This window comes from Pholcus phalangioides, unplaced genomic scaffold (assembly GCF_987345545.1).
Source record: "Pholcus phalangioides strain wild (caught in Gottingen) unplaced genomic scaffold, Ppha-v1.0 ptg000015l_1, whole genome shotgun sequence".
Taxonomy (NCBI): domain Eukaryota; kingdom Metazoa; phylum Arthropoda; class Arachnida; order Araneae; family Pholcidae; genus Pholcus; species Pholcus phalangioides.
The window spans coordinates 79,088,668-79,114,858 of NW_028301608.1; the positions used below are offsets into that span (position 1 = coordinate 79,088,668).

At 34.3% G+C, this 26,191-nt stretch overlaps 2 protein-coding genes across 2 annotated transcripts; both read right to left on the reverse strand.

Annotated features, from left to right (window-relative positions):
* Window positions 1-33: 33 nt before the first annotated feature.
* Window positions 34-25,109, reverse strand: Coprox (oxygen-dependent coproporphyrinogen-III oxidase). Its single transcript, XM_089244423.1, has 13 exons — window positions 25,039-25,109; window positions 19,051-19,148; window positions 16,409-16,469; window positions 13,711-13,794; window positions 12,960-13,013; window positions 11,203-11,274; window positions 9,589-9,707; window positions 9,070-9,139; window positions 6,904-7,141; window positions 5,722-5,801; window positions 4,301-4,407; window positions 1,874-1,976; window positions 34-298 (listed from the first exon to the last, which is right to left on the reverse strand). The coding sequence occupies exons 2-13, from the start codon at window positions 19,137-19,139 to the stop codon at window positions 212-214; spliced, it is 1,164 nt and encodes a 387-aa protein (XP_089100549.1). The 5' UTR covers window positions 19,140-19,148; window positions 25,039-25,109; the 3' UTR covers window positions 34-211.
* CycH (cyclin H) lies at window positions 23,604-25,113 on the reverse strand. Its single transcript, XM_089244424.1, has 2 exons — window positions 25,039-25,113; window positions 23,604-24,870 (listed from the first exon to the last, which is right to left on the reverse strand). The coding sequence occupies exon 2, from the start codon at window positions 24,852-24,854 to the stop codon at window positions 23,862-23,864; it is 993 nt and encodes a 330-aa protein (XP_089100550.1). The 5' UTR covers window positions 24,855-24,870; window positions 25,039-25,113; the 3' UTR covers window positions 23,604-23,861.
* Between the last annotated feature and the right edge of the window lie 1,078 nt (window positions 25,114-26,191).

The window sequence follows — 26,191 nt, forward strand, 5'->3', positions numbered from 1 at the left end:
CATAAGTAATGGTTAAGTAATGATATGTAAAAATGAAGAAAATAAATATAACTTTAATAATCATTTTAAATAAACAAACATGTATAAATTAAAACATAAAAAAAAACAAAAACAAAAAAACTAAAGCATAACTGAACGAAAAAAAAGAAAGCTTTGTATATATTTTTTTCTCCAAAGCCAGTGTCATGTTGAACAGTGTACATCTGGAAGCTCACACCCATTCTTTTGGCTGACGAAGAACTTCAGTTAATTTGTGTTCTTTTGATCCTATCTTTGGTGAGTGGCAATATTCCCATTTCTGAAAAGACATACATAAAATCAAATAAACACTACATTCAACTGATTGACTTTATTCAATTGAAACATTTTTGCACTGACTCATGCTTTTAAGCAGAATTTGGTAGATTGCGATTGACTTTGGCAACTTAATTTTTTGATAACAAAATTTGATGAATGTAAAAAACATTTCTTGGTTCCTTCAGTTTGAGAAGTTAACAAGGTTCTATTATAAGTTACAGCCATTAGAAGATTACCTTTGAATAGGTAGATATGGGTCATACAGTGAAAATCTTATGTAAAGCTATCATCTATATCAACAACACATCTATACAGGGTGTCCTGTAAGTCCTGATACAGCTTTTAACTCCTCAACCGTTCATCGTATAGGTATAGTTACAATTCAAAAAATGCTCAAAATGTGTTCAAAAATCCTGTACCAGTTTTAAGAGTGAAAATACAATGTGTTTCACCAAATAAAAAAAATTCTTTATAGGGACAAGCTGTTCTAAAAAACTTAATTATAAAGTTGTTTTTCTGTCTCTCCTGAGGCAGACAAATATTTCATGTTTTCAAGTACAATGTTTTCTGTGGATAATTTGAATTAAAAATCAGAGGAAAGTTGGGAAAGAACACCATAAACGAGGAAAAAAGTATTGTTTGTTAGTTTATGCTGTTCTTTCCCAACTATTCTTCGATATTCGAATTCAAATATCCCAGAGAATACTGTACTTAGAAACATGAAATTTTTTTGTTGGCCTCAGGAGAGACAGAAAACTTTTTATAATTAGGTTTTTAGAACAGGTTGTCCATACAAAGAAGTTAATTTTTTCATTTGGCAACACTGCAGTATTTTCACTCTTAAAACTGGCAAAGGGTGATTTCTGAACAAATTTTGTGCATTCTTTAAATTGGAACCATACCTTTATAACGAACGATTGATGAGATAAAACCAGAATTAAGACTTACAGGACACCCCATATAATACTACTACTTTCTGGTTCTAATGCACTTTTCATAGTGTTAATATAATCTGTTTATAACGATAATTGTTTTGCAATGATATGTTCACCTGGTCACTTGAGTATCACTTTTATTATAAGAGTTCTATTATGCATGCTTTTTGTTCACAAAGTAATTTTACAACATATTTAATGTATGTAAAAGATGTCTGTAGGAAATTCATAGTTTTGATGTCTACACACATAAACTGGCAGCAAATGCTTAATTCGGAGTGAGCATAATATTAGAATGAATATGTATTGTTGGGGAATATTGTATGATCACTCTCTTCACTATGAAAGCCAACTCCCCTTTGGAACCTACACAAGGGCGGGAAACAACTGAAAATTACCCCTCAATTTTGAAGTTGTCTAGAAGGGAAAATTTTATTTCAGGACACTGTATATTTTTTGCATGTGAAATGAAAATACTAACTACATAACTGTGTTTACTCATAATTGCCTCATTCAGTATACATACAACGAAGATTTTATGAAAAGTATGAAATAAATGTTTTTAAAACTCATGACAGAAAAAATATTTGTTATAATTTTTTCTATATGATTGCTATGATAAATTATTCTGGAAAACTTACAGCAAATGGAGGAAGGGACATTAGGATACTTTCATATCTTGCCCCGGGTGTCATCAAGCCAAACTTTGTCCCTCTGTCATAGATTAGATTGAACTCAACGTACCTTTCAAGAATGAAGCAAAAAAAAAAAAAAAAGAAAGAAAAGAGAAATTATGAGAATCATGATTTTGATGAACACTCTTAAGATCTGAAAGAGTAGATAGACTTTGAATGCCAAAGAATATTAAGAAGTCACCAACAAATAAGGCAAATACACCATAAAAAAAAAACAACTAATGCATTTCAATACATAGTGAGTGTAGTCTTCAGAGGAAAAAAAATATTTAACCACTAATCACGCTGACCGAGGATCGCACTTGGGAATACGAAATCTTAACTCTTGGTTGCTCTGTGGAAAAAGTATGTCTGCTCACTTCAAACACTGTGGTCAGAATGTAGCTGAGAGCCTGTGTATGATACTAATGCAGTATCCTGATTGGACGCTTGCGGAATAGTACTATCCGATTGGTCTATTCGAATTTTCTTAGAATTCCTGCTCGAAATGAATTTAAGACATGGTGTTGCGATCGGGGATGTAGATTTATTATCATTTACTAGTTTATTTTTGAAGGCCCGAATGTATGTGCCTTCGTAGAAATCTAAATCAACTGTGGACTTGACTTAGTGAAAAACTCTCGCTGCTTGAAATTTGAATCTATGGACCTCTTGCCAACAGTGAGCGACGATGGTCTATTTTTCACATTCCTGATTCTTAACACAACGAGTTCATTTAATCTTGCTTTTATGGGTCTTCTTGTCTGTCCTATATAATCAAGACAGCAATCACCACATGGAATGTAATAAATGCCCCACTGTTTATTCTGTGATAGCATCTTTAGGGGGCATGACACCTAAGGTTTTAGTCGACACATCTATGGTTGTTAAGTTAAACTTTTTGAGAATCGGTTTGATTTTTAGTGAGTGTGTTGGATCGTAGTATGACTACATTTCCTTTGAGTGACCTATCTGTAATGGCTGACATTTGAAGTGAACAGAAGTACTTTTTCTGTTGAGCAACCAAGAGTTAAGATTTGATATTCAACCCAAGTGGGATCCTCTGTCAGCATGTGATTAGTGGTTAAATATTTTTTCCTCTGAAGACGTACCCACTGTGTGTCGAAATGCATTAGGAGTTTTTGTATTTTTCATGTATTTTGCTTTATTCGTTGGTGACTTCTTAATACTTTCAAGATCTAGAGTGAGATAGATGGTTTTTTTCTCAGCCCGAGATATCAAGGAAACAGTTATTTTACGGATATTATGCTGAGGTGAACTCGGAAAGAAAAGTCATAGTCGAAAAGAAAAGTGGTGTAGATAGTAGCATGCTTGCTCGGTATGCAAGAGGGCATGGGTTCGAGTCCTGACGGAGACATGATGACTTTTCTTTCCGAGTTCACTGCAGCATAATATCCGGAAAATAACTGTTTCCTTGACTCTTAAGATCGTTACACACTATTCTGGTGTAATGTGGTCTCATGTCAGAGTAGTGTGCAGCAGCCTTTACTCAGGTGTTCATACTATACCAAATGATACCAACCATTTTGAAATACTATGAAAAAAAATGTCACATATAAAACTGATAATAAATAAAATAAAAAACAATGAATGTACGTAAATTGCCATCCATCAAAATCCTTATGATTTCCTATCATTGTTATGAACACAAAAACCAAGATGCTCCTCCCCCCCTTTCACTTTCAATATGGAAAACAGATATTAAACAGCACTCCATCACCACAAACATTTCTACCAGTTTCTTTAACTGAGTAGTTTTGTTTAAATTAGAAGCACATCAATGAACATTTTTGTTGCACCACAATAATTTTTGGCACACAAGGGCTAATTAGACCGGGACCTACAAGTTCTTGCTGATTCTGAATGGCAGACTTTTTTTATACTCACCAAGAGGTTCAAGGGCGTACCAAGGATCTGAACTAGATATGGGTAACTCACAGATACTAAATTGATACGCCTGTGCTGTGCATCAATTAATACACTTTAATTTCTCTTTTAGGATGGGGAGGGGGCACTGCCCCCCACTATCCCTTGCTGGGTACGCCCATGAACTGGGTGTGCTAACCACTCGGCGTGGGACTCCCTAAGGAAGAAATCTTTTTCTGTGGTCAATGGCATTGTTTCTGTTGTACCCCAGTGTCTAGAAAGTTTCTGACAAGGATGAACTGGGTATCAAACTTGCGGCGGCTCTATGCATCTTTTGGCACTTTAGGTGAGTATCTCATCAAAATGGACAACTACACCCAAATGGAAGCATAATGTCCATCAATTTATTTAAAATTCTAAAGAAATTCCCTATAATCATGCCAATACTTACCATTCAATGTACAACATTAATTAATTTAGTAGAGGGAAGGGGAAAAAATTTATCACCTTCCTCGTCTCAGTAACTGCCATTGTCTATCAGCATAAGAATAACCTTTTTCTTTGTTCTTCTCTATTATTGGTATATAGCTTGGCAAAACGCTGTTGGCACAACTCTGTAAATACAGTGATATGTTAAAATCAGCAATGAATGTATTTAAATTTTGTAATGTAAAAAGAAATTAAAACAAACTACAATGATACAGCTAGAAAACCTATTTATAGCAACAAGGAAAAACATTTTTTTTTTTTTAAATTTAAAAATAAAATTAATTTTATGAATGTTAACAGATGTTCATAATCAGGTGTTTGTACGAATGTTTTGAACATTAAGAAATTGAAAACCTTATACATATACACATACAGGGTGCATGCACCATAAATTACTGACAAACCGTTGATCCTAGAAACTTACTTCCTATTAGAAAAAGTATCTACATACATATACAACTAATGTACAGACCTCAGATAAGTCATTCATATTGCTGTATAATTACTAAAATAAAAAATTTTACTTTTAATACGGACACCCTGTGCTCAAAAACCTAATTAGAAAGTTGTTGCTCTGTCTCTATTAAGGCTAATTTTAATTCAAAAAATGAAGAGAAGTAAAATGTATTTTACCTCTCACTTATCCTGTTCCCCCCTCTGTTTTTTGAATTCAAATATCCCAGCAAATACTGCACTTGAAAATGAAGATTTTTTGGTTGGTTTCAGGAGAGACAGGGAAAACTTTCTGATAGAAATTTAGGGCAGACTAATTTTTTTAAATTTTATATAACTATACAACTCCTTGCAATATGAATGACATCTCTGAGTACTTTGCGTTATTTCAATACTTTTTCTAATGGAAAGTATGCTTCTAAGATCAACAGTTCGCCAGTAATTTGCGGTGTGTGCTGTTAACTATGCACCCCATATAGCTGGTAGATAACCATTACAAAGCATTTGGTATAAAAAAAATCGAGCAGGAATCAGTAGCATGTGTAGACATACACCAACTGAAAAGCAATGAAGCTATCACTAATTTTTAGAAATAGAACAATGCAGAGAGATTAAGGCAAAGAACAAATATTTGAAACACACATAGCACACTAAATTAGTAAAATTTCCTTGGACTGAGAGGATATTGTGAATTTGAGTATCGACTAGACATTTCTCAAACTTGAGTATTTAGTATCATCGAGAGATAGATGAAAGTGACAGTAACGAACAGAACAGAATCAAAACTAATATTAGAAGCTTTGACCATACAAGCAAATACAGGATCTTTGAATGGGAGGGGGCATCGGATCACAGATGGCATGAATGGTAAATGAGGGAGGCGAAGTTTGCCACCTGTGCTAGACTGACTGAACTATGGAAAAAAGTTTCAAAGCAATTTCAGCAACAGTTAGGGAAAAGAGAAGCTGAATATATTTAAAACTTACTGAGACAAAATTAAAGCACTCTTCTTGGCTGGGTGTATCTACATCATCGAAAAAGATCCCACCAATTCCCCTGCACTCACCTATAGATTATAAACTGTTGTTGTAGTACAAAAAACATGGCAAAAAATTTAATAAATAAAATAATGACAATGTAGTAAACTGAAATAAGGAAAAAAAAAAATAAATAAATTTTTAATGTCATTAATGAAAATTTCATAACTTCATACTTTAAGCTTTGAAAAAGCTGATTGAAAACTTAAATTTTGGAGTTAACATAGAAAAACATTTTTTTTTTCCACTTTTTGTATTTATCAACTTTTATAAAAATTTGTATAAATGTAGTAATTCCCCTCCCTCCCTCCCTTCCCGTTACAATGCACACTTGAATACTTTGGGCTTTTATTACAACCAATATTAAAAATTTGACATAATGATAAAGATAAAGTTATCAATTATAGCAGGTTTTCAAATATCACTTTTTTTTCTTTGTCTTTGGAGGTGTTACTGTATCATGATCATCACAAGATTTCTAGAGCACTTACATGGCCCCACAGTGCAGTTGCACATCACTCAAGTCACCCTCAATATAGTTCCAGATAACCTAAGTGGCCAGCAGCATACGGCCAGGCACTTAAGTGACCCGCGTCACATTGACAGATAACTCAAGCAACCCAGGCACAATAAAAGATAACTCAAGCAACCCAGGCACATTTACAGATAACTCAAATGACCTATGGCACATTTAGAGATCACTTAAGTGACATTGGCTAAGTTCCAGAGCAAGATCACTTAAGTGGCCCACAGTGCAGTTCTACATCACCCAAGTGGCTCGCGACACGTTTTAAAACCAATGAGTTGACTCTTATTCTCCTAAAGCTTGAGCAATCTTGCCTTACACCAAGGTCTGACTATAAGAAAATTTTAAAAACCACTGGACGATTTCCATAATCTGGTCCGAATTTCATTTTCAGGCTGAAGGGTTACCATATTTTTGCATCATCTCTAATTACAGTGATCGCCATCATAATTACAGTTAGACGATGGAGCCACTGGGGCTGGGGAAACCTCCAGTAAGTAGGCTATTTCCGTATACGATGATCCATCAGCCAGAAAGCCATTCATATCACTGAATTTCCATAAAAATAACATAAAAGAGAGGAAAGAGTGAAAATCACTATTTACCTCTGTGTTTTATGAAAAAATATTCATCGCACCACTTTTTGAATCGACTATAATAGGAAGAATCATGCTTGTCACAAGCATTTTTTAGAGTCAAGTGAAAATGCTTAGCATCATCTTCATCTAGTATGTATGGTGTCATATCAGTACCTCCACCAAACCACCATGTAGTCGATCCATCTTCATTAGTGACTTCGAAATATCGATAGTTAAAGTGGATTGTAGGAACATTTGGATTTCTCTGAAACAGCAAAAAAAAAAAAAAAAAAAAAATTCAGCTGAATTTCGTACATTTAAAGAATATAGTTGGATGTGTTAAATTTAGTTTCAGTTTGAAAAATATATATACAGTAACAGTAATAAAAATCTTATTTAAATTTTTATCACCCATGGTACAGTTGACTCTCAGTTTACGAACCTAATTTGTTCCCGACGTCCGTTCGTAAACCAAATTGTTCACAAACCGAAATAATTTTTCCCATGGGAATCAATGTTAAATGAATTAATCCATTCCTGGGACTCCAAAGATTTCAAGTGGAACTTTTACACCAGCTCCCATGCACAACCAATGACAACCATTAAATCAACACTGAAATGATTACCATGATTCGAAAGAGAGGAAATGCAAATAGAGGGGCAAAGTCTGGTTTCATGAATATGTATCATCTATAATCTTGGTATCAAAGATTCAGAAATCTCCACTTGCAACACTATCTGACCATAGTATACTCTAAACCAAATTGATGGTGCTGTAAAGCACTTTGCTGCCAAGCTTTTTTAAATAACTATGTAATGTAGAATGATAAAATAATGTTTCCAGAAGTTACTGACTATTAGTTCTATGTCAGAAATTATTGCAAAACATCTTTGAAAAAGTTCTTTTTACAGAGCTTCATACAGTTTAAAATGATCTGCTGATCTAAAGGCTGAATAAGAAGAGCCATGTCTGGTGGCAGAACTTTAATCTGATGAAATATTATTCCTCAACCAAACCCCTTCTTCTATCAAGAGAGAAAAACTGTAATTTCAGACTTCTGAAATATGCCAGGATTTAAACAGTTTTGTGTTCATAAATCAAGACTAGTTTGTAAACCGAATCATCTTTTGTTGTTTCTAAACAAAACTGCTTATAAACCAAGGGTTGACAGTACTGTGATAGACTCTATCACTTTAAAAAAAATGCATTTTGGATTTTTTTTTTTTTGCAAAAATCACTAGAACACATTCAAGGTTGTTTTTATTGGTTATTGATATCAGATTATAGGATTAATTATGAAGCAGTATGCAACTCATTAGCAACATCTTATGGTTTGAAATGCTTACAAGACTTCAAGATCACAATACAAATCCACAATTTTCACAAGTGCTAATCTTCACAGGCTATTTCATCTGCCATAATCACACCAGTAAATTAATAGCTGAGTTTTAATCAGTTAACTGACCCACTGAGTACAGAATCGTACAATACTGGTTTCAACATTCAACATACAAGTTAACTGTAGACGGTGGGTTATGGCTATTAGAGACATTAATTCAAGTTAAAATTAAAGTTGAGTTCAAATGACTAGAAATGATACTGATGAATAAACTATGATTCAAACTGCATAGTTAGATGCTACAGTACTAAACAGTTACCAGCAAAAGCGAAAGAACGAGTGGATATAAAATATGGCTATTGGTAAATATCCTACACCAGTAGACAGATGGCAGCACGAGTATAACATGATACAAGCATAACTTTAATATAAATAATTTTTGGCCACACACATATACACACACTCATTTTTTCATGTACCAATTCATTAGAAATTCCCCAGAGGCATGTTTAAAAGTGGAATGTATAGTTAACAAGAAGTAAATACCCTGCTCTCTACAGGGAATGTTAACAGGGTGCATATGTGTTCCAGGGTGGACAAAGTTCCAGAAATTTACATACCAGAACTGGGCATGCAACTTAAAATAATCATGCCCAAATCAGTAAACTATATGCCAGTGTTGGGCATGTGGTTGAAAATAAAAATACATGCCTGGTAGAAATTTTTACACGCCCCTAGGTATAAAGGGCAATAGATTTGTCCAGCCCTGTGTGATCATGTGCACAGCATAGAAATCAAAATGCTTGACATTTTACATAAGAAAACAGATTGCATATCCCAATCATATACTTACTGGATGTATTACTGAGCTAACACCAGCAGCAAAAAATGGCAATTTTGTTTTCTCGGATATCTGTTTTCCCCTATTAGCATAAAAACTCATGAATAAATTATACTTTGCAAATAAATTTTATAATTTGCATACTTCAAATACTGTGATGAACATTTATCATAATCTACGATGAGCAATTATGATGAACAACTAGTCTATGATGAATATTTTTCTTTTAATACGAAGCATTCCTTCTTTGAGAATGCTCTGAACTGAATTATGCTCTAAAGCTCAAGGTACAATTTGTTTCATAAACATATTTTATACTTTTGCTAATAGTTTATATAAGTATACTACGGTTATTTTGTTGATAAACAAATAAAAGAAAAACATTGTTATTAGTTAAAAAGAGAAAAAATTATAGAAACAAATTATTAGTGAGATAAAACAATGATTCTGAGGAAAGCACAAATTTTGCTTATACATGCAAGAATGTCATTAAAATGCACAAATTTTATTCCGAGAAAGGCCTGATCATACCTGGAACGCATTTGCTGAACAGCTGCAGCAGGTAAGGTTCCGTGTACAACAGATATATTTACACCAGCTTTTTCAAACACATCACCATCTTCTAATATACACGTAATGCCTCCACCACCCTGCAATTATTTTCTTATTTTACAGAGCCATCAGAGTAGTACACACACAAGCAGCCACATATTAACTTGCTCACTTTATCAATACATACAGCTTGTATCACATTTTTGTGACATTGAATGATACTCAATGATAACTTATTTTTATTTGAAAAGCCTCTCTTTACTTTGCTTTATCCTCGATTCTGGTTTACCACAAAAGAGGTAGTTTTTTCTCAGCAGAGGAAGACAATGTCAGAATTGGGTATTTTTGGGACCTAATTACAAATCCACTTATAATGAAATGGGAAAAAACAGTGAAACTATTCATTATACGTGAACTTCGTTACATCTGTACCTGCTTTAAAATAATGGGTTTAAGCAAAATAAAACATTTTACACGCATGATACACATTTTTCAGTAATCTGAGATAAAAAGACTTTATACCCTAGTGGTCATATTATGGAGAGAAGAAAAACCAGTTTCCTGTTCAAAGGGATGACAAATTGTTTAAAAAAAGTCATATAGAATATAGGTGATAAATATTGGCTGTAGTGATAATACTGATGTCACACTGCACGTCACCCACTGAGTAATACTGAATTTTCTCGATACCTCACAAATCACCGTCCGAAACTAGCTCGAGAATGGCGAATGCCCATTAAAGGTAGTTTGTAGGTAAGATTCTTGAAAATAAACAACCTCAATCCTTTCTCCTTAATGAGGCTCTTTGCAAACAAAATAAGATTTAACAGAGAAAAGCGGGGGAGGGGGGAGGAAAGAAACAAAATTGGATTTTACAGTACCCAAAACAGTCCTACTAGAATATCTCCCAAGGAAAGAAAGTAGAAATTATCAGTTGCAGAAAGGTAAATTCACAAATACGAAGATTTAGATTCCAAAGAATATTGTGACAATTCCATATTTGAAAATATGTAGAAAATTTGCTACAGGCATACTTTGCTGAAATCTGAAATTATAAGTGATCAAAATAGCATAGACAAGCAATACGAAATTCATGGGAGATGGAAAACAGATATATATATAATAATTTGTAATATCTGTGTTTGGTTATAAGCGAGTCTCATTGTCTGCACCTATAACAGAACATTTATATAACAATATTGCTGCCTGGTCCTGTTACATTTTCTATAGAAAAAATATAAACAATTTATGATGATAAAAAAAATCCTGCATAACAATACCTTTCTTCTATCCCTTGAGTACGAGTTTATTGTACGTAAGTGTAATGATTAGGTGCAGCATCAGTGCAAGTGCCATAAACTTTAAAACATCAAAATTATATTTAAAAACACAAGTATGTTAAGCAATATGGCAACTTCATTGAAAAATTCAGTGAACTGAATTTTTTTGCATAGCTTGTTGACAATGCTGACATGACATTGGCTGAATCTAGACTGGGCATTATCCAGACTGCAGCTTCCCAATATTTTGTGTGTGTGTGAACATCCTACTGCCCATAAATATATTTAGTGCTTGGTTGTCATGAGAACTTACTTCAGGTCTCTCCCACCTATCAACTCGAAATTTTCTTTCTTCATATTGTTCCAATGCAGCACAAACATCTGCCTAGATAATCAAAAAAGACAAAATGGGTAAATCATAACATTTCAGAGAACAAAAATATTTAAAATGAAAGGTAAAAAAAGAAAAAAAATACAGACATTGGGAAGAAGCAGATACAACGAAACATTTGATGTAGAATCTAACAGTTTTTAAAACAATGCAATTGGAGATGATGCTTACCCTATTTTACTTTTTACTATTGAATTATAAAAATTTTTGCAGCACACTGATGATTTAAATGATATATTTATACTAAAATGCTTGTATGAATTTTTAAAAATGTTTTTGAAACCTAAAGTGTAACGTTTAAAAGAAATGTGTAATAAAAAGAAAACATGATTTTAACTATTTTTTAAATTTGAACTAGTCTAATTGGAAGAGACACCCAAGTTCTCTTCTTTGGTAACTGTGCAATAGTAAAAATAGTAATGAAAAAAAAGATAAAAGATATCCATCCCCCCCCTTCTTTTCAAGTGAAGAGAACAAAAATAGTATCAGAGAAAGAGTGGTTTGTAGCTAATAAATATTGTAATAAAGATAAAGAATGGTGATGAATGTTTAAGAGTGGATGAAGATGCTAATTCATTTAATCTATAATAAAATAATGACCAAATCCCCTTTTCTTTTTCTTTTTAAATGTGAACTAGGTTTCCAGTTCTGAATATTCTTTGGGTGGATCTAAGCTAGTGGTTATTAACCTTATTTCTATCCGGCACCCCCAGAACAATATGACTTATCTTCCTGCACCTCCTTGGATAATGTATTTTCTATCTGTTTGAAAATTCAATTTTCCTAAATCACAGTAATTATCCATTAATTAATTTTTTACTCAATTTATTTTCGGCTATGGAATGTATTCAATTACTTTAATTTTGGCTCCTTTTTTCAAATTTATAAAAAAAAAAGATTCAATGATTTATTGACTCCAGTCAGAATAATAATATTAAAATGTTTGTTTAGCATTTGAACAAATTTGTCGAAGTCTTCCATGAATCATGCTCATGACAATATCAAATCTAAGCACAGCAAGCTAAATAACACAAGGTACAAATGGAAATAAACCATAAAATATTTTTTCATTAATGGTATTTTTTCTCAATCAAAATAAGATAAGAAATACTATCGCTAAACAAAAAAAATCACTTTGAAATGCAAATTTTGTCACACATTTCTGCAAGCAAAAATTAAAAGATGAGGTATGATTCATACTTTTTTAAGAATTGGAAAAATTGAACTTTTATTATAAGTTAACACATTGTAAAATTTTTTCCATCTCACATCCCCAAAAATGCTCTCCTCACCCCCAGTTAAGAACCACTGATCTAAGGAATCATTAAAATTTTTTGCTAAAAATCAATTGGTAAAATAAATTATTAACTTAATTATCAACTTATTATCAACATTATAAAAACAATTTCTCCATTTGAATTCATGAAACATTAATTATAAATTATTTGTTCCCGTGATATGGGATGAAAATCTATTACCATACACATGTACAGCTCCTCTTGCAAAGTTTCAAGAATAAAGTGAACACTAATTAAATACATCAAATCCATCACCATTATTACTTTTAGGGCAAGGATTATAATTATGATAGATGAAAAAACAAATATCAATCATATTGCGCTGAATAATAGATTGAAATCAACTGGGGGCTTGATGAGTTTTCATGGAAAACAAATTACCTGAACTTTCATGATCAAGCATTCTACCTTTGACTTCATATCAGCGCTTTCACTCTGAAAATACATATTTAAAAGACAAGGAATGAATTTCAACATTATATGTATATTATAAAATATCTATAAATTTGAATTGTTTGAGAACGCTTTCATTGGATAAATGAAAAACATCTTCTCTGTTTCTCATCCACAATAGCAATGTTTATATGGGGGGAAAAATCATCAAAAACTGTTAACACAGCACTAAAATGACAGAGTTCATCCCACTTGTGCAAAGGATTATGGGGAAAAGAAGTATAAACCCCATATATCTTCAAAAAAGAGGGTAAAAATTTATTATCGTTTTTTTTCCTGCCAGAGAAAAGTGGTTAAGCAAGTTCAATGTTGAGAAACAAACCACCTCTGCACCAGCAGTCTTGCCAGTGTGAACCATGCGTAGATCTAAGGCAATGTGTCAAATTGATTGCATAGGTTTCTAGGATTTCCCTGTATTTTGCAGAACAGACCAATTTTTCCTATACTATCCGGCTCTTGGGAGGCCCACGCCTAAATAAGAATAAAATAAGCTAATGTGCTAATATTACCAGCTTTGTTTCTAAGTCAGTGCAAACTGAAGCTGCAGAGGTAAACATTTAAAACTTTTTTTTTATCTTTGTAGATTTTAAACCTCAAACTTTCAATACTTTGATTTTTAAAACCATACTGCAGCTTTAATATGACATATATAGGAACACTGAATTAGCCCAAAACCAACCTTTTTCAAAGTGTCAATATTGGTGATTGGCTCAGCCATGAATTCAGTTTTCATATCAACAGAACTTGACCTTTGCAGCAGAACCTGAATGAAAATGAAACTGTATTAACAAAAAGGAAACTTTGTCATTAAAAGATAAAAAAATTCTGATGATTTGAGGTATCAAGTAGTTAATATACAGCATTTTCAATTTGAAATTGTACCCACGGGAACTCATTTGTGTATTGTGAAGTACAATTTTCAATTGAATGAACCGTATAACGAAATAGTCACACATAAGTCTTGTGCGCTTGCCGGATGCATAGTCAATTCTTCATAAGTCAAATTCCAATAACTTGAATATCTGTTTAAGTCTCGAAGTTTTCTCCAGAACCTTCAATATTACTTTAACGTTAAAATTTTTCCCAAGTTGAGGTTTTCTTCTTTTAAGTGCAAGTTACTGGGTATAAGATGAATGAAAAAGTTGCATTTATCCCCACAGTGAGGAATTAAAGGTGCGAGGCACCAATAAATAAAGCTATTTCTTTTGCTACCTCCCACTTTCTACACATTTTTTTTTGGATAAAAACTGACCAATGACAATGAACTTGGTCATCTCTGCTTGCAAATCATTTGTTGCAAGTCTGGTTGCATCTAAATCATCATCCCATTTCTGCCCAATTGCAAGTGGATTCAGTGTCCGACGACAGTATAAATTTTAATTGTGCATAGATTTTTAAAATTATGAAACAAAAGTTGAAAGCTTTAGAAAGAAAAAAGAACAAGTTATCAATAAAATGGAAGGAAATCCAATTCTCAAGAAAATGTTTGTTGTTGGAAAGTGGTGACGTCCATCCGAATACATATAAACAATCTTAAAAGAACAAGGACATCATTAGTGTGACTAAAATTAATTAACAAATTTAATTATCTTCAAACATGAATGAAACGAGAGGTAATAAAAAATCCCTGAATATTCTTTTATACAGAATAATTTTGCTTTTGTTCATGCGTTTAATTTATACAAATATTGTCTACACTCATAATGTATGTCCACATATTTTGTTTTTTCAATATTCTCATCAAATAATTACGTATTAAAATGATTAACTCTTGTTAATAACCAATACAATATTTGTAAATATAAAACTGTTATTATGAAAATTATTATCGGAATTTCATATAAATAAAACTAATGACAACTTGCTTCTTGTCGGCCACCACACATTTGACTTATCAAGGTTTGACTGTGTTATTACAGCCATGATATCAGGTCCATAGCCAGAAATTTCCTAAGGGGGAGCACTTTCATTTCAGGGGGGGGGGGAAGTGATAGAACAATAGATTTGGCCCACTTTTTTCCCTTTTCAGTCATTTGCTCACATTAAGAGGGCCCCTCCGCTATGGCCAGGGCCATCATTTCAACTTTTTCCGGGGTGGGGGGCTGCCACGAAGCTGGGCTGGAAGAGATCTCGGCAACGGGATAAGTCTGGTGGCAGAGCCCTGGCGTTCATTCATTCATTCATTCAGGGGGGGGGGGGACAAAGAGCATGTACTCAATGTACGCATTTATATATATATATATACCATTTTTAGTGTATTTTCAAAAGCCGGGGCGGGGGCGGGCCCAAATGATGGAACTGGCTATGGCCTTGCATGATATAACATAATATGGTTGCATACTATGAAGCATGTGCACAAGAGAAGAGAAAGAGACTAAGCAGATCATAGCCATGTAATAGACTTGTGTTTCTCAACCTTTTTGATTTCATGGACCCCTCGTTGTGAAGGTCAATGCACTGCAGACCCCCCCCCCCCCCCAAGTAGTGTTAGAAAGTCAATTTGAACGCCACCCTTACATAAAATTCAAAAATTTATTTTCTTTAATTTGCATCACAAAAAATGGAATAAATTACAATTTCACAGCACAAAATGTGTCATTCACGCAATGGTAGTAAATGAAAATTATCCTGCAGAACCCCTATGCAGTACTCGCAACCACAGGTTGGGAAACACTATAGTACTGATTGAATGAGAAAAATGGGTGTTTTCAAAATAAATGAGACACAGCAAAATAATTTTTTTGTTTTATAAGGATTATAACAATCATAACAAATTGCACCTAATCATAAGGTAGAACAATTTGATTTTATTTTCAAGCAACCACACAAATAAAATCAACTGATTAATTGGCTAAAAATGGTTTAATATTTAAAGGTGCAGTAGAACCTCATTAAAACGTAATAATAGGGGCTGCAGGTTGTCTGTTTTAGTGAAAGTCCAGTTTATAACAAATAACTCTTATAGGGAGGTGCAATGCAACAAGATGTATATCAATGAAAATACAATAGTAAATTATATAAAAAAAAATGTTTATTACGTATAAAATAAAAAACACCCTTGAACCTAGGTTGAATTGAAAAAGATGTGTACGCATTCCCTGCATTAATAATAATTTTTCTGGCTGGCGAGTGGTATTAGTCATGCAGCACATCCATGTTTATGCAAAACAACACAACAATCGATACTGAATAGCTTGCTAGGAAATGTAAAACTTGTCAGATAAAAATAAGCACCCTTTACTGTCGTTATAATTTTCTTGAGCTGGCAGTAGGATTGGTTATAAGGAGGTTCTACTGTATTATGAAACTCATTAAAGCAAAAAACTCATTAAAACAAAATTATAGAGTTTTTGTTTTACTTCAAGCGAAATACTAACCTTAGGCTCATTGGCAGTTTTCCAAATCACTGCGGCTCCAACTAAGCTACAAGTGATAAGCCTGAAATATTCATTGAAATAATTAAAAACAAATCATTTTGCTTTCAAATAACACATGTCCAAAAGTTAAGGATAAGATGTAGTCTTACGGATGTTGAGAAAACTGTACACAAATGGCAATGAACATGCTAACACATGTTTGTTGCTATTCAAACATGGCTTTCTCAACATGTGTGAAAAAGTACTCCATCCTTAACTTTTGGACACATGTATAAAGTTTTTAATAAAAATCCTGAATGTATAAATGAGTATGCACAAATGAAAATATCACACACTATAGTCCAATTCAGGTTAACTTTGCAGTGCAGAGAAAGGTAGAGAGTGTATTCCTTCGCCACAAAATATAGTTCCCATATATCGGATGCTTACGATGATCATTTATGCAAAATATTTCAATTTTTTGAATGATTGAAGAAAATACTGAAAAAATATTGTTCTGAATCGATCTTTATTCGTTTAAGAATTTTAAATTAGAAAAAAAAATGGTCACCATTATACGTGAAAAGATTTTTCTCAGTGAGAATAAGCTATACCTTACCGCGAACGCGCATCGATATATTGGTTAAAAGGCTTTCGTTGTCATAGCAACGTGTGATGCGGTTCCCTCGTAGCTTTCCTTCCACTGCAAAGTTAACCTGAAACGAACTATAGTCTCATTCTTATTTGATTATTTTTGTTGTACCATGATCATTTTCTGCACTCAAGGGCTATTCTGATCAAGACATAAAGTTTAAACTTTAAAATGATCTTCCGATCATGAATGGGAATGGGGGTACACTGCTGAATTGCTTTTATGATGATTTATGACACAGGGAAAAAAGGAAATTTTCTCTACCACATACAGAAATGTATAATTTTGATTATTTGCACAGTTTAAAGGTTAAAGCTGATTGTGAACAGAGCAGCATGGGGGAGTTCTTGCAGTAGCATTGTACCATACTGCCATTTCTGTTGCACCCAAGTTTGGGGGAAGATTGTGACACAGACTGAATGGGTATCAAACTTATGACACTGAATATCCTCTAGTACAGAAAAGAATTTTATCAAACTGGGCTAACATGTTGCTTAATGATTCATAGAGACTTACAATGGGAAATTTTGTTTCACCATTACACTATAAAAGAGCCTTTGGATATGCGGCAAAATCTCCTCTAACAGTTACCTTTGAACAATGATAACCTCTAAACAACTGCCATATTTTGTTGGAACCGAACATGTCTCATAGACTTAATATCACAGATAACCTCCAAAAAACGATTTCTGAACAACATCAACTTTGGACTTTTGAAAAAAAACAACAACCAATGCCTACTGCTATGAGAAAAATAATTTTTAAGCTGATTTTCAAGGGAGTCCCCCTGCCCCAAACTTTATGGTGGGGGGAATTATGTATGCTTTCTTTTCTTCAAAATGTGTGCTAAGGCAAGCACACATTTTGCCACCGTATTGTAATGTTGCAAGATAGTTTAGAAGGAGAAATTTGTGCTCCTCATCCAGCACCCAGACACATATCTGATTCCCTCTAGTTCCATCCCTGTCGATTAACCAATTAATATATTATAATCAATTACAGAACTGATCATTTCAAATGTTACATAGATCACAAGTTTTAGTTTTCAGAAATAAAACAGCCATCCCCAATAGCTGCCACATTTTCGCAGTCCTGTTAGTGGCTGTTGTGGCTTGTGGGGAGGTTTTACTGTATCCCGGAATTTCCATGTACACCAGGAGGGAAGGGGAGGGAGTGTCTGCATAGAATATATTATCCAACAAGCGATCTTAAAATTTTAAAATAGTTTACTAATGTTTTAATATTATTTTCGGTGTGAAATTCAACTGCCTTTCACAACCAAAGATTGAGAAGAGTCTGGTTTGTTTTTATGACCTAGAAATAGTTAGTTTGGCTGTAAAGTGGCCTAGAAAATGCAAAAGGTTAGGCACCTTGGTATAGGTGATCTATCATGATTTTAGAAGCCTGCTGCAATAGCACTGATGTGGAGGAAATATTAGTTTTGATTTTCAAAAAAAAAAAAAAAAATCTAGAAGAAACTGACTCTTTATGGATATCATTGTATAATTTTTACATATTGATTGCATTTAAACTATTCAGAAATTATTTTGAGCATTTAGCAAACATTTTCTAAAAATTTTACTTTGTCAAGCATAATAAAACAGTGATAGGGCTGGTAAAATCCTCAATCCTGAGTTGAAATTGCTATTGACACCTATTTATAAAATTTTCTGTATAGTTACTAAATTGAAGTCTGAGAACAGCACAAAATTTTTGGGATTTACATGAGCATATCTACCAACATAAAAGAGGAGGGGTCACTATGCTGGGGAAAAGTCAAAAGAAACATTATTTCAGACCTGTTTTTCTCTAATAAATTTTTTGGCTCTCGAAAAATTGTTCTGATGCCTAGATTTTCTTGTCGTTTGTTGAGCCCTGCATTACATGGAAAATAAGTTATATCTAAGAAAGGTGTGGTGCATACACCAATGTGGAAAGCTACTTATTTCATAAAATATGGAAGTTAGGTATAAAAGTAGTTTTATAGCAAACATTTAATAGATTAACTTACTTTTTCCTTTTGGTACATTGAGCTACTACATATTTTGAGAGCTGAAAGGCCTTGACCTGGTACCGCCTAAACATATGATGTATAACCATCTTCACTGCCTAAAAGAGAAACTTATTTTTATAGCAAGTATAAACATGAAACTCTACGTGTGTATATTGGGGGGGGGGGAAAGTTGATTAATCTATAAAAACTAAATATAAAATTTCACAACTAATAAGACAACAAACTGTTAAACACAAAAATGTCACTAAGAAGAAAAGTCATTATGAGATGGAATTGATACATGAAAGATTATTAACATGTTTTCTAACAAGTTGCTAAACCAGTGGTTCCAAAATGTGGAATTTCAAGAAAAGATACGAGTGGGAGACATTAAGTTCTTTTTAAGAAATAAATGCAACCAAACTATTGTATAGCATTTTCAATTTTGCATCAACCCCATACAACGTCACAATTTTTCAATGAACACTTTTGACAACGATGAATCAATTTTTCACAACAAACTTGTAGCATCATTTTTTGGAATTCATATACAGTAAAACTCCTCTTAATGGTCACACCTCAGATGTGATCACATCTGATCTATTGTATAGGAGCAGTGTGCATTTCGAATTCCTCGTTACTCGTTAACAATACCCCTTCTTTTACAATTTCTTTGCCCCATTAATGTCTATAAAAGAGAGGTTTTACTGTGCTTTAACAACCGCTTCACAGTGAAGAAGTTGTTAAATTGGTTGTGGCTGCGAACACATTGAGCAGCTGCAGAGGCTCTCACCTTAGCACTGCCAGCTCTACGAAATTGGTGTGAATCAGCTAAATATTACCACTGCCAAACTTTGTTGGCAATGAAAGTTGAAATTCTTTGAAAATTTTAAAATCATGATTTGATTGTAAAATGAAAACAAGTAGGTTTTTATATCACTTGTTGAAAGTTGTATAGCTTGAGCGCATACCTCTGAATACTAACATTACTCGCCTCTTTACAAAATTTTAAATATTTAATGTAAGAAATCACAACGTTCAATATCTTGCTTGGCGTTTGACTTAAATTCTGAAATAAGCTTGCAAATTGGAGATATCCATGCAAAATTACAAAATCTGTTGAATTCGAGGATGCAGATGAGTCAAATGTGTATGAAACAATCAAATCTAGTACTCACTAATAAATATCTTTTGGTAACAAAGGGACCCCAGAGGTGATCAAATCTAAAAAAAATTACCATCCTAACTTGAAATATTACACTGGAGTTGGATATATGGTTGAAGAAAATAACATGCTTGTTCAGTGTTCATTAATACACACCTATAATTTACCTATATTTATTAACACATCAAAATTAAGTTTCACTCCTCTGAATTTTGTTGAGGGGTGAAAATAATCCTTCAATTTTTAGGCAATTTCTTTTTATCTGGAGTTATTTCTCTTTTTGGAAAACTACCATTTGAAATTTTAAAGAGTAGTCCAATTTTTCAATTTTTTTTGGATAACACTGGCCCCAGCATGTTGGTCAATTAGAATTGTCCAGCACTGGTTGACACTGCCATCATAATTTTAATCGAATAAAATGACAGAGACTAGAATTGTTGCATTTTTTAGGGATATTCAGAGTTCTCTGGTGTTGCTGCATCCAGTTTTATAGAGATGAAGTGCGCCATGCCTCACTCGAATCTCAACCATTTGAATTAAAAAGTTATCATGCGATCCTCATTGGCCTTTTCGGAAAAAGAAAAGATCTACACTTGTCAGAAACTGTCCATCATCTACTTGAGGGCCGTCAAAAGTTATTCTCAAGCCTTAATTAATTCATTTATATGGCCCACTATTCCTAACTATAATCAATAGCCCAATAAAATAATGCAGATGCAGAGAATCAATTTATAATTTCATTACAGTAAACTCTTGCTAATTCAGCACATATCGGACCAGGGTGTGCCAGATTATCAAAATCACCAGATTACTGGAAGCCAATTAAAAAAGCCCATTTAAATAATATAAACTTCTGCAGACATACAGTGACAGGTTTTCCTCTTCTATGCCCGAAGAAAACCCATCAGATTAATGCATCACTGGATTATAGAAAGTCTACTGTAATGTAATTATTCACAATGGTTATAAAAATTAGGACGTAAAGTTTAGAGTCACTTGTTGGATTCTGCAGGCCTAATAACTCAGAATCTTGCTAACACAAAATAGGCTACCGCTTTCTACAAAACACACTTGGTCATATCAGAGCAAATGTTTTTTAAAGGGTGGAAAACACGAAATAATGTCTCTGGCCTTTTTGGTTTTATATTAATGTGGTTTCGCTGTATTAGATCCAAAATAATAAAAGAATATTAAGTGGACAGAAATCTGAGATTCTTGATGTCTTGTATGGTTGCAACATATGAATCATTCGAAGTTCCAAGCACAGGATCCTACTTTCTTTACTTGAACAGGCAAGCTTTGATACCATTCGCAATAGGAATATCTTACTACAGGAGTTCTCAAACTGTGTGGCACAAAGCCTTGGTGCGCCAACAACCTTTGTCAGGGGTGCTGCAGAACAGCAGTTCTGATTAAGGTTCTTCGAAGCGATCTTTTGTTAAACTACTTTGGGGAGCCAGGGATAAGCATTGATTAGAGAAAGGGGTATCATGAGTAAAAAACGCTCAAGGACACATCTTACTGCATCTTTGAGTTTGGCTTTCTCTCTCAAAATTCTGCTTATATTTCTTCCGTTAATGATGCATGATTAGGGTGACCCCCCATTTTACCCAAATGATCCACTTTTAATGATTGTGTTAAGATAAACTCATTTAAGATCCAAACTGTCCATTAAGATTCATTCTGTTAAGATCCAAACTCATTTGGAAATTTTTCAATTAGCTTTTTCAAAACACGACCACACAACAGTTATGGCTGACCAAGAATCAAGTTGAAACTGCGCCGATTTTTATATATGCGCAAATATACAAATCCCGGTCACCTTTTAATAATAAATTAGAATCACATCTAAAGTTTTCAATGTGTGTTGATTACTAAAGTCTGAGGGCTACACAAATGTTTTGGAAGTTGTATCCATCTGTGTCCACTAATGTGGGAAAAGTAAAGGAAAAAATTCTCAACCCAACATTTAGCTGTGGCATAGGCGGAGATAGACTTGAAATGTTGGGGTAACAGATGCCAATTCATATGCATATTCATTATATGTCAGCTCCGCCACTGGGGGAACAATACCAAACCCTGCATCTCCACCAATGAGAGGAGGCATAATATTTTTCCGTTATTAATTTGCCAAGCACTGCTTTAATAGGCATATTTGAATCAAGTCCACTAACATCGAAAAGTAATTAATGTATTTGTCACTACTAAGAGTTCATTGTAATTCCATTTCAAATGCGTTAATTTGAGCTAAAATAATGTATTATTCATGTCTGTAATGCAACTGCAATTACACCCTGATTACAGCAAACTCAGAGGTGCTCAAAATTTGCTTCAATAGAACATCTCAACCATTTTATAGCTTATTTTTTTCTGTCAAAGTAGACTCGTTCCAGTTTTTTAACTACTCTTTTTTTCCCTCCCCCACCTTTCTATGAAACTTGGACAAGTTTCAGGTTTTCAGCATCTGACGAGATCTTTCCTTTTCTTCCTCACGCTTCACAAATCCAGAACATACACATACTATCTGGACCAGAGGTCCTCAACTTTTGGCCCGGTTTAATTTGTTTTTACAAGTGGAAGGCCTGGTCAAACACGACTAATGGTGAATAAGGAATCACTGGTGGCTTATGGACAATCACTACATTTCTAGCTGCATTGCAGAAATTTAGCGCATCCTGATTGGCTGAAATGAGTGTACCATTACGTGACGCCAGGTGACATTTTTACGAGCAACATTTAACAGATACATTTAATTGTGCTGGAATCCAACATCCACCATTAGAGTAATGGTTATAGTACAAGACTCACCTACCGAAGGTTGTGTGTTCGATCAGGTTTGAAACCATCAGATTTTTTTTTCCATCTTTGCTGTCATTTATTGATTTACTAAAAAATGTTCCCATTTCTGATTTAATCAAATGTGGTTCGCGTGTATCGAGAAGACAATAATAATGGCTCGAAAAGTGAGTGCCCAGCTATCATTTACTGATTCAATAAAAAATACTTTCATTTTTCATCAATGTACTTTGAAATTCAGTTTTGCCCCTCTGCTGACGTCTTGCCAGCTTTTTTGCTCGCAGTAACCAATCACCGGTGGCTAATGCTTCCTGTGTTACTAAGAGAGTAGGGATTATCATTACGCAGCCCGGTGTGAACATTAGGGCCCGGCAGTTGAGAAACACTGATCTAGGCAGTCTTGGACTCTAAAGAGTTAAGGAATGAGACCAAACATCTTATTTGTTATAAGCAAAGTTTGATCGTATCAAATCAAATTGACATTATTTGTTTATCATTCATACAGGTCTTATCACACCAAGATTAAAGAATTGATGATTAAATACCATTATCAACTCAAAAACTGTATGGTTTTTGAGTTGATAATGGTTATTAAGACACTATATACAAATTTAGTCTAAACATATTTATTTTACAAGTTTTTAAATTATGTATGTGAGTGCATCATCTCCTTGAATGCAAGTTAAGCAATGGAAGGTTTTAACATGGCTACTGCTCATTTTTTTCACTGAAACATTCCAAGAAATAAGGACCTCAAATATTCTTTTTCAACTGATGATTCATTCAAGTTTTTACACGGTTATCGAGATAACAAAGCCATATCATAAAGATATCGATAAGTACTTTCTCAAGCATTCATCCAGCGATATCACATGTCCATTTTAGAGGAACCAAGAACTTCTCGCTCGGCCTTTTCATTAAGTTCCGCAATCTTCATGTATTTCTTAGTTTGCTCTATTTCTTCTTCTTCGTGCATTCTCTCCAGTTTTCTTTTGTAAACCGGACTGCTAGGGTTATTTTCTTCATTCCTACATTTCTCCAACTTCTTCTCAATCGATTTCACGAGTTCCTTAGCGGGAGCCTCGATACTCTTCACCATGACCCACATCTTCTTGATCACGTCTTTTATATGCTGACAGGTTTCTTTTGGGCTGTTCGCAAACAACACGCTCAGAATGTAAGAGTCGACCAGATTCTCTTTGAATTTCAGTCCAGCATGTGCTATGGCAGCCAGAGCTATCTGGGAAGGTGAAAACAACAATAGAGCGTCGGTGAAATGTATCTGATCCAGGAACTCTTCTATGGCGAGCCTATACCTCTCGGGATCATGAATCCTGGGGCACCTGGTCTTCATGTCGATGAGGAATCCCTCGACGGGCCTGTAAGGATGGTGAACTATGAGGTGATAGTTCAAATGCTGCATCAGTAGGAGCTCGTGACTGAGGATGATTTCTTTGGCCTTGGCACGGTCGCCCTTGACGTTGCCAACGAACTGCATGATGGAGACGTTGAACTCTTCGGTCTTGCAAGCGAGGAACACACACGTGACGATGATGTGCTTGGGATGGTAATCCATAACCGAGTTGTTCAGGTAGAACCTCTTGTAGTAATGGAAGGAGCAGCTCACGACGCTCTTGGGCATCGGGGGCTTGAACTTCTTACAGAACTCGTGGAGAGTGAACTCGAAGTACTTGCACAGGAGCCTCTCTTCGTTAGGGGCGAGGAAATCCGGGGAGTTGCTCGAGCCACCTCCGACGGCGTATCGAGACACGTATTGCTCGTTCGATTTCTCCCGCAGCATCAACAGTTCCCTTTCGTTGCTGTAAGTCCAGTGTCTCGAGTGCGTACCGGAGCTGAACATTTTGAATTACAAAAGCCTAGGGATGTGATAAGAAATGAGTGGGGAATATACTTTAGCTACACTTCTTTTTATAATTGGACAAGATGGCTCACATTAATTAATTAACACTGTCAATGTCAAAGAGAAAAAAAATGAATGTCAAAACATTCTCGAGCGGATCGAAAGGAAATTTCAATTTATTCACCTTCGTAGCTTTTCCAACGTAAACATCCGCAGCAGCAACACGCACGAGAGCAGTGGCCTGTCCACTCGGCTCAAGAGTGAGTTTGCTTTTGAAACGGCTAGTCCAACATTCTTATTAGAGGCATTGTAAATAGACGTCATAACCATCATCAGCATCACTCTGAGGGACAAACACAGGATGATGTTAAAAGTGCCGATTTTAGCCTAGAAATGCGGAAATTTAGTGAGGTTTCCGCCACATCAATAATTTTAAAAATTGAATTGAATTTTTGATTTTCGAAATATTGAGCTCGCTTAGAGATACGAAGCCTAGAAATATAAATATAAAATAATGAGCCAGGCCCACCTTTGAGGTGAATATCCATGCAATAACATTGATTTCAACATTTTATTTATATTATCACAAAAAATGAGTAACTTTGCCTGGTTTTAATTTATACAAAAATTGCCACGTTTGTAAGACAAATAAATTTAATTAGTCGAATGGTCGACGCGTTTCGGCTCTTCAATGGAGAGCCGAAACGCGTCGACCATTCGACCAATTAAATTTATTTGTCTTAAAAACGTGGCAATTTTTGTATAAATTTTATTTATATCTTCTCAAACACGAAAATGAGAATTAATGTCTCCGTATCGTCTCATATTATCCAATTTCATCAACCCATACAGTTTAGGATGTTTTGAAATTAATTATGGGCCCATATAAATTACATTGAAGAAATTCCGCAGCTTTAATCGGGCATTTTTGAAGGAAAAACAGACAGATCGATAACTTGAACTTAAAAAAAAATTTCGCAATATCTAGCTCCTATTAAAAAGGAAAAAAAGGGTCATTTCTATGTTTCTTTGATTTAGATTTGTTTCTTTCATGAATCGCACAGGAAGTTGCCATATTGGTTTACATTGTATGTTCCTCAAAAAATAGAAAAATATCACGTGATTCAAAAAGTCTCATAACAACTGTTTTCCACTCAAACCAAAACATATTTGGATGTGATTTTTTGGATGTGATAACTTAGAGTTATTAACCGTCCTTCTTTAGGAGGAAATGTACTGCTTTTTGATGCCATTTTAAGCGCCCTCCTACTCTTCGCAAAATATACCCTTTTGTCCTCCTTTTCAGGTTTCCGGAATTATTTTTTCTTTTTTTCCGG